General features: G+C 39.9%; 1 protein-coding gene across 1 annotated transcript in view; it reads left to right on the top strand.

Moving 5' to 3' along the window:
- EPHA3 (EPH receptor A3) overlaps positions 1-9,463 on the top strand; it is a 206,558-nt gene that overhangs the window by 158,011 nt on the left and 39,084 nt on the right. Inside the window, 3 exon segments of the mRNA XM_009993327.1 lie at positions 1,028-1,130; positions 1,605-1,672; positions 6,705-6,830. Coding sequence (XP_009991629.1) covers positions 1,028-1,130; positions 1,605-1,672; positions 6,705-6,830 — 297 coding nt within the window.

Genomic DNA, 9,463 nt, shown 5'->3' with positions numbered 1-9,463 from the left:
TAATAATAATAATAATAATAATAATAATAATAATAATAATAATAATAATGTTTTAGCTGATCATGGAAGGTGACAGGTCAGTGCTGTATATCTTGATAATAAGCATGCAAGTTAAACAGACACCAAATCACATCACTTGATTCCTATTGCCCAGATGTGATAACCATACAAGTGTAGTTACAGGTCTGTAATAGGCAGCGGCTTTTTCTCAAGGGGAATCGTGACATCAAGCAGTCATGTAAACAAACTATCCAATTTGTGTGGAGCAGGAGGGCTAATTTTCAACTCAGTTTGCATAACTAACTTGAAGCATAGTGCTGAAGAGCCCAATTCTGCAATGCTTAGTGAAGTTCAATAGGTGTCTGCTGAAGTTTCTTCATAACGACTAAGATATAAAGGTGGTTCTGTCACTGAATAGCAGTCTAGCACACCGAAGCTCCATGCTTAGGGACTGCAGGGAAACATCCAACATAAGGCAGAAAACAGCCCTTCTTTTTCCTGTAGACATTGTTTAACCATGGGTAGTCCTTCTATCTGCTTCTGTGTGCCCTGGCTTCATACAGCCTTCACAGGAATACTGTAAATCTTACCCAAGAAGCTTAGTTCATTAAGGCACTTTCCATCATATGGAAGGGAGAGTAAGGTTGATGATTATTGACTGGCTGGGATTTCTTGCCAAGGAAAAATTCCTTACTGATCATGACAAAATATAGCTATGTCAGGATGTATGTTTGTATTTCCATATGTGTTTATATATAACTATCAGTTTAACAGCAGTTACTACAATAGCAAGAGTGACAATCAGTAGTAGCAGAAACAGCTTTGGGAAATGGTAGAAGATGACTGGAGTCCTTTGTCTTCTTTCCTTGGATTTATTTATCTGTTGAAAAATAATTACTAGATTAAATAATTGGTGGGAGTCTAATGATGACTTACTCTTTCTGTTGCCTTTATGAGTGTCAATTGTGATTAAATCAAAGTCATGCGTGTGGGAGGTTATTTATATGTTTTTGTGTTAACTTTTCAGCATTCTCCATTTCCAGTGAGAATAGTCAGGTCGTCATGATTGCCATTTCAGCGGCGGTGGCCATCATTCTCCTGACAGTTGTGGTGTACATCCTGATTGGGAGGTTAGTGTATCCTCTGGTTTGCACGTTTACTCCTGCTTCCATTTCCCCGAGGGGCCCTGATAAGCATGGCAAATTGGGTGTCATGGGGCAGTAGAGTGGCTGGTTTGCACCTTCTCCTTTGCTGCCTGGGAGCTCTGAATAGCGCTTCAGGATGCTCGGTAATGAGTCTGCGAACGTTAGCAGCCCCAGTCATGCAGCAGTTGTTAAAAAATGCTATAAACACATTCTTAGGCAATTGTAAAATTAAACTGTAGGGGTCAAAAATCAACAAATCCTCTCATTAGCCAATTTCCTCAAATTCCCTGAGAACGTAACATGCGTCTATAGGGCACAGAGAATGTAAATATCATTAAACTTCGAAACAGGCATTTAATTGTGGAGGAAAAGCATTTTATTCTCTTTCCACCTGCAGCTAACACATAAAAAACTCTATATTAATTCTTTTTTTTTTTTTTTTTTCTCTGTTGCTTGTAGATTCTGTGGATACAAAAAGTCTAAACATGGCACTGATGAGAAAAGACTACATTTTGGGAATGGCCATTGTAAGTCACTGAAACATTTTAATGATTCCAGATCTGTTGAATTCATCCCCTAGATAACTGGTATTTCTCAATTAAAAAAAATAAATAAAATAAGATAAAGAAACAAGGCATACCTCACTTAAACCAAGGTGAAATTGGGAAGAGAATTATCTCCTCTCTTGTGGGTAAGGAGCCTCTCCCCAAACAATTATTCTTTGTTTCAAATTCTTTCATCTGTGTTCAATTTAGTAATGAGCAAAACATTGCTGTGTATGTTAAAACAGTGCATGTGGTTAGCAATATGATATTGATTCTGCTGTGCATTAGAGTGCAACTTCAACTTGCTCATTATCAACTGTGTAAAGTCTAAGAAATTACTTTTTTCCACAAAGCAATATATAAAATCAACAAAACCTGTCTTGATGACTACTGAAGGGACTGAAAATTGTTTGCTTGACAAAGTTGACCCAATAATTGTTTTGTTTGGAATTATTGTGACTATAGACTGAAAAGTGATTCCAAGTAGTTTCTGAAATTAAGACTAACTCCTAAAAAGGTTTCTCACAAATTCATGGGATTTTTTAATCCAGGTCTGTTTACAATCATAGAATCATAGAATGGTTAAGGTTGGAAGGGACCTTAAAGATCATCAGGTTCCAACCTCCCTGCCATGAGCAGGAACACTTCACATTAGCCCGGGCTGCAAAAGCCTCATCCAACCTGGTCTTGAACACCTGCAGGGAGGGGGCTTCCACAACTTACCTGGGAAACTTATTCCAGCACCTTACTACCCTCATGGTGAATAATTTCTTCCCTATCTCTAACCTAAATCTCCCCCCTCTGAGTTTAAAACCATTACCCCTTCTCCTATCACCCCCATCTGTGGTGAAAAGACCCTCCCCAGCTTTCCTGTAGCCCCTTCAGGTACTGGAAGGCCCCTCCTCCCTGGAGCCTTCTCTTCTCCAGGCTGAACAGCCCCAACTCTCTCAGCCTGTCTTCAGAGCAGAGGTGCGCCAGGCCTCTGATCATCTTCACAGCCCTTCTCTGAACCCGTTCCAACAGCTCCATGTCTTTCCTGTGTTGAGGGCACCAGAGCTGTACACAGAACTCCAGGTGGGGTCTCACCAGAGCAGAGTAGAGGGGCAGAATCACCTCCCTGGCCCTGCTGGCCACACTTCTTTTGATGCAGCCCAGGATGCAGTTGCTCTCTGAGCTCCAGCACACACTGGTGGCTCATGTAGAGCTTCTCATCAACTAACACCCCCAAGTCCTTCTCCTCAGGGCTGCTCTCCTGCCATTCTCCCCCGAGCCTGTGTTTGTTCCTGGAGTTGCACCGAACCAGGTGCAGGACCCTGCACTTGGCCTTGCTGAACTTCATGGGGTTGGCACTGGCCCACCTCTGCAGCCTGTCAAGGTCCCTCTGGATGGCATCCTTTCCCTCTAGGGTGTCAACCACACCACACAGCTTGGTGTCATCAGCAAACTTGCTGAGGATACACTCAGTCCCACTGTCCGTGTTTCCACAAAGATGTTAAACACCACTGGTCCCAATACTGACCCCTGAGGGACACCACTCGTCACCTGCCTCCATTTGGACACTGAAACATTGACCACCACTCTCTTGGTGTGGCCATCCAGTCAATCTCTTAACCACTGAGTGGTCCATCTGTCAAATCCATGCCTTGTCAGTTTGGAGACAAGGATGTCATGTGGGACAGTGTCAAATGCCTTGCACAAATCCAGGTAGATGACACCAGTTTGTCTGCCACCATCCACCATCCACCATCTCCGTTGCCTTGTCGTAGAAGGCCACCAGACTGGTCAGGCATGATTTGCCCTTAGTGAAGCCATGTTGGATGTCACCAGTCACCTCTTAATTTTCCATGTGCCTTAGCAGATTTTCCAGAAGGATCTGGTCCATGATCTTGCCAGGCACAGAGGTGAGACTGACCGGCCTGTAGTTCCCTGTCTCTTCCTCTTTCCCCTCTTTTAAAAATAGGTTTATCTTACTTTTTTTCCAATCAGCGGGAACCTCCACAGATGTTTACAAGCTTGTTTTGTTCAAGTCCTGATTCCCCACTCACAAGTATGAACGTGACCCTTTCTTTGGGTCTCATGTCAGTCTTAGGAGACTTTCTGATGACTTACATTGCCTTGTATCAGATCCTTGTATCCTGCCTTGTATCCTGCTAGACCATATAAACCATGTTGAATCATGTCTTCCCATTACTTAGCATGTTGTAATGTTTCATGAATTTTTTGCACACAACAGTGGCACTGTACCATCTGCAAGAAAAGAGCTGTTGGTACCATAATCAGATGCCTCCCAAACAAATACAATTGAATTAATATTTTAATGAGGGGTTTACCTGCAGTAGCTGGAAATCAGAGATGCTTCCTAATCCCCATGTCAATGGAGTAACTGTCTCTGACTGTTCATATTATTATTAAGTCTGGAGCCCCTTATTATCTCCAGAGAGCCATGAGCATGCATGTTCACACCACGAGTTCTCCTTCCCCTGCACTGTCAGGGGATACACAAGCTGTAAGAGTAGGTTGGCTTTGTGCAGCCCAACAACCACTAACCAACTAGTCTCAAAAAAAAATATCTATGCAGTTACATGTGGCCCATAGAATTAATGCTTCATCATCCAAATTTAATGAGCTTATAAAATAAAAGTAGCCAGTTAAAAAAGTGTCAAAGACAAATAACAGGTCAGAATTTGCTCTCCTTACTCCCACACAATGAAAAGTTGCAATCACTATTCTTAAACATGTCAGTGCTGTTAAATTCCTGTGGATTAAATTGCTTTTAATTTGGCTTTAGATATTTATGTACTGTTTTCTGAGTAGTGCCATGCTGATTCACTCTGTAGTAAGAGCAGAGCCAATCATGGACCTGGTATTTCTGTTAGAAATTCTTGAACTTAGTGATGGATTTTGCAGATATTTATCTGTTAAGATGTGTATGGAAGTGCATGTGTGGCTGCTGAAACTTTATTCTACTTAATTACAGCCTTTCTCAAAGAATAGAAAAATTGTTCTGATGAACTAAAAAAGGATAAAGTAACTTCTATGGCTATTGTAAAATTTCAGCATCTTAAATACAGCAGCTGGTTTATTTCAATCAGTTTATTCTGAATTACTTTTAAAAAGGCTCCAGCCATGAACTATTCCCTGCAGCCTTATTACGAATCCTATAATATTACTTCAAAGGAGCAAAAATGTTTCACCTCCTCAGATCCTCTCCTTTTGCCTTCTTTGGCTAGGCCCTTTTTATTTTTTTGCTACCTTTAGGGCAATTCATGCTGTTAAAATGAAAATGTAAATTATTATGTTTGCACAGAATGAGCTGTAAAGTAGTACAGCTTAACACATGTGCATGTGTTTATTATCTGTTTTTCATGACAGAACCCAGTTACTATACAGGCTGCCCTTAATTATTGGTGTGAAGGGATTATTCTCCTTGCAGTCACCATCACCTGATCCTGGGAACCTCTGGGGTCAGCATTAAAAATCTGCAGCTAAAAACCCCACAGTGCAGAAGCTTTTAATTGTTGTTATTTTTATTGGGGCTGTGAGGGAGCCTGTAATGTACATTCAGCATGGACGGAAAGGAGCATTTACAAGATTTTTAACCAACAGCAATATACAGCCAATTACTTTTTGGTTTACTTGCAAGTAATTCTGTAATCATCAGGCCCTTGAAGGAAACACAGTCGGCATTTAAAGCCATGCACAGGCAGCTGTTGTATTAAAGAGCATGGCTCTTAGTTTGCATTGTTTTCGAGGCAATTAGCTTGGGAACTCGGTTTTATCATTTCTTTGTCAATTCCGAGGCCAATAAATCTCCATAAAACTGATTATGTATTTTTTTATATATGTTGGGATTTGTTTGACAAAACAATGGTGTGCTCTAACTAATGATCCAAAAGTATTTTTTCCCATCTGTGTAACCCCAACAAAAAAGGTTTAACTATTCTAGCAGCCAACAAATTGATGCCATATAATAATGCTAAGCTGGAAAGGATAACTCTGAGTGGGTTAAGGCAGTGTTTGTAGGAGGAGTTAATAACTTTTACAACACCAAGTAAAGTTATGAAAAGCTAGAATACATGTTCAGGAATACAGGTTTTGTGTCAAAAGCAGAAAACTTCAAGCTGGATGTAACGGTTATTTCACTTTTGGTTAACAAAACATCTTTGTGTTCTAAGATTAATACAGAGGCAGGCACACAAGGAACCAGGTACAAGCACAAGCAGGGCTTTGAGCCAAGGAGGGAGAATGAGGCTGTGCTTTGCCTTCAGCTTCTTTCCTGCAGAGGAAGGTTGGGAGTGATAATATATTCCTCCCACTGCCAGCGCTGCTGGAGGAAGAGATGTGGAAAGTTTGAAACTGCCCCTTAAGAAGTTCCTTCAGTTGAATTAGTGCTTGCCCCAGGCAAACAGAACAATCCCTGGCTAGGAAACTATAGAGGGGGCCAAAATAATAACATGGACTGTCTGAGCAGTAGAGCTTATTAATAATAAGAGCAACTGACTGCCATCATACCTGCTAATAGAGGGATCGGGGCAGAAGTTCATTTCTACATGTATAAACTTCTTTTTGTATGCATCTTGTTGGAGTACTCGGAAAAAAAAGTTTGAGTTAATGTGTATTTCTTAAAATGTTTCCAAGAACTTCTCAGGTTGACTGTAGCATTGAACACATTTTTTTTTTCCTTCCCTCTTTGTTGTTACCATGAAAGGGACAATGTAAAGCAGGACCTAAACGTAGCAAGCTGGGAGGACTGGATACTACTTGAAAAGGTGTTAAATATGGCAAGTGCAGATACATTTAAAATTTGTTTTCAAATTTCTATGCAATAACTACATTAGTGTCTCTGGTTTCACTCCATATTAGGATTCCCGAAGACCCATCAAAAGCAGTTTGATTTGAAGAAGCAGTATTCTGTTTTCTTCTATTGATTTTATTGCTATTGTCTCATGAGCTTCCTTTAGAAGGATTAATTAACTCTAACTAACATTTTCTCTCTGAATTTGTTTTTACACAGTAAAGCTCCCAGGCCTGAGAACTTACGTAGATCCACATACATATGAGGATCCCAATCAAGCTGTGCATGAATTTGCCAAGGAACTAGATGCTTCTAATATATCCATTGATAAAGTAGTTGGAGCAGGTAATGACCATCAGATATATTGAACTAAAGATAGTTTTTTTCTCTAAATACTGTTTTACGTCTTTGGGTTTGTACTGGAAAGGACTGGAAAGAAAATGTTCGAAAGACTTAAAATTAGTAGGTCATATTTAAAGCCAACTCAGGTGCAAATGAAAAGTTAAGGGCACAAAGTTCTGTTTTTTTCCCCCAAAGAAAGCAGATAACAAGACAGTTTTTCAGAGGACACCTGTCAGCCCACATTTGGACACAGCACTGTTGGTAGTGAAAAGAGAGTTGAGCATCACTTTTGCGTTTCTCTTTAAAATCTGTTAGCACAGAAGATGGTATCAACTGTAAAGATGTTTCCTTTTTTTCCCTGAAAAGGACTGTTGACTATTATGCCTTGAGTGAAACCACAAACTCATCTCATACGAGTCAGCACACATCTATCAGGCTGCAATGACCTCTGGTCATTGGATTGATTTTGGTCACTGCTTTGGATTTGAATTATCGATTTAGGAGGAAAGGGTTGTCTGTCTGATAACTGATTGTCTGAGTCATACAGACACCAGAGATTGTTGGGCTCACACAAAACAAACTGTTGAAATGGGTAGATTTTTTAGCGGAGCCAGATTATGGGACGTCTCATCACACTGAGTTACCCATGTTGCAATGTAGAATGTAGTTCCTGATAGGATGTGTGCTTGCTCATTGAAGTGAAGTGGCAGGTTGTTTTGTTAAGTCAGAAAATCACAGTGTCAGCTTCCCTGATAAATTAAAGCATTTGTGAGAAGTGCTAATAGATTTTTAATCCATTGAAAATTACTAGTTCTTTTGTATAGATCTTTTTCTTCTCTCTAAATGTACTATTTAAATTAAAATAATGAGATGTGAAAGAGATGGGCTCCTAGTGCACAGCAAAAGATTTTAATTTGGAAAACAATGTAAAATTGAGCTACTGTACTGGGTGCATCTTCTGATTCACCCAGCAAAAAGAAACAGTGTTTGTCTTCACTTAATGCAGTGACTCAACTGCTTGTATGAAACTGAGTTATTTTCTGCAAAGGTGTAATGTTTGTTCCTTGCTGATTTTAATTTTGCCCCACAAGAGTGCACTGTTCTCCATCATCTTCAGTCAAGGCAGCACATAATAGAGAATTAATATGAGGATAAAGAAGGGGCTTACTGCAAAGCCAAGTCCAAGAGCAGGATGTTTCCTTTCAAGACTTTCAGGAGCCTTCATTCACAAATGTAATCTTCTAAACTTGGGTTGTATGCAGTTTATGAATCTAGAAAACAAATTGATAAAAAATGATGATATGTCATATTTTGTAGCTCATTGTTCTGAGGTATTTTTTATCAGAATGCACATGAGAATGAGAAGTAAAATAAAATTTGGCAAATATAGCCTCTGAAAACAGAGTAAGTGTTTTCCAAGAGGCTTCAAAAAAGGAGTATCTCGTAAACGAGTCAGGTGGTTTAAAGTAAGTCCCTTCGCTTCCCTCCATTTCGGTGAAACTGACTGTAGGTTCCTGCAGGTCCTCTTGGACTCAAGATATAATAAAGCCATTTGTTGGATACCATGACTCAGATTCATGGAGCCTAAACTACATATGGCATTACATGTAGCATTTCCTAGAAGCAGTTGCCAGATATGCCAGCACAAAGGGCCAGGCAGGGAAGAACAGATGAAAATCAGACTACAGAGTGCTGGGAGCTGCCAAAATGCATCTGTAACACCACTTTACACTGCTGTCATGTTCAGCACATGATAGCTTTTGCATTCAGAGTGAGTGCCTCCGAAGCTGCTTCTGCAGGAACACTTCTTTCCTCCCCAAAAGCAGAAAGGCATTTCCTGTCTCTTACTTGAGTCAATGACTTATTTGAGTGGATGACTTGGTCTTTTCCTGCCCTTCTGCTTTACAAATGCAAGTGTGACTGAAATTATAAAAAGACAGTGATTTGAGAAGAAGGGATTCATTTAACTGCATTGAAGTGTGACGTAAGTAATGAGACCTTCAAGTCAGACAAGTAATCTTGATATTTTGAGGTACTTGTCCAAGAAGTTTTTCACAGCTTCAGCCAGAAGTCTCTGAGAATAAAGGGCAGCTTACATAGCTTTGAAAACATACCCAAATGCAATAAGGAAATACTCTTGTCCAAAAGAACCTCAAGAAAAACACAAGGGATTTTAGTGGCAAGCTAAGCATAAGAAAATTGAGCTCAGGAGCCACTTTTTCTGATATTTCTTTACAATAATTCTCTCTTTTAAAACAACCCACTTGTTTTTATAGATCCAGTTCAGCAAACCACTTAAGAAGTTTAAATCCAGTTGGATAGCAAGAGAGTATTTCAGATAGTACTTTCTTGATTTGAGATAGATTTAAGTATGTGCTTTGCGGGACAGGAAAACAAGCTTTTGCAAAGTCTAAAAGTGCATGTAGCATAGCGTCTTGCTGATAAAAGTATATCTAAAATTTAGGATCTACCTTTTCATGAACTTATTGTGAAAGTTTGCAGTGTCTCAGGGAGGAGAGCTTGTAGAACACTGCTGATGTTCATGAGGTGTACAAGACATTCAGCTTAGGTGTCTCTCCAACTGTGCTCAGTAGTACAATCATGATTTAAAACACAGCAAAGTAAAGGGAGTAGCT

This window comes from Chaetura pelagica, unplaced genomic scaffold (assembly GCF_000747805.2).
Source record: "Chaetura pelagica isolate M959 unplaced genomic scaffold, ChaPel_1.0 scaffold101, whole genome shotgun sequence".
NCBI lineage: Eukaryota > Metazoa > Chordata > Aves > Apodiformes > Apodidae > Chaetura > Chaetura pelagica.
The sequence above is the reverse complement of the archived record's forward strand: the minus strand, read 5'-3'. Positions and strand labels throughout refer to the sequence as shown.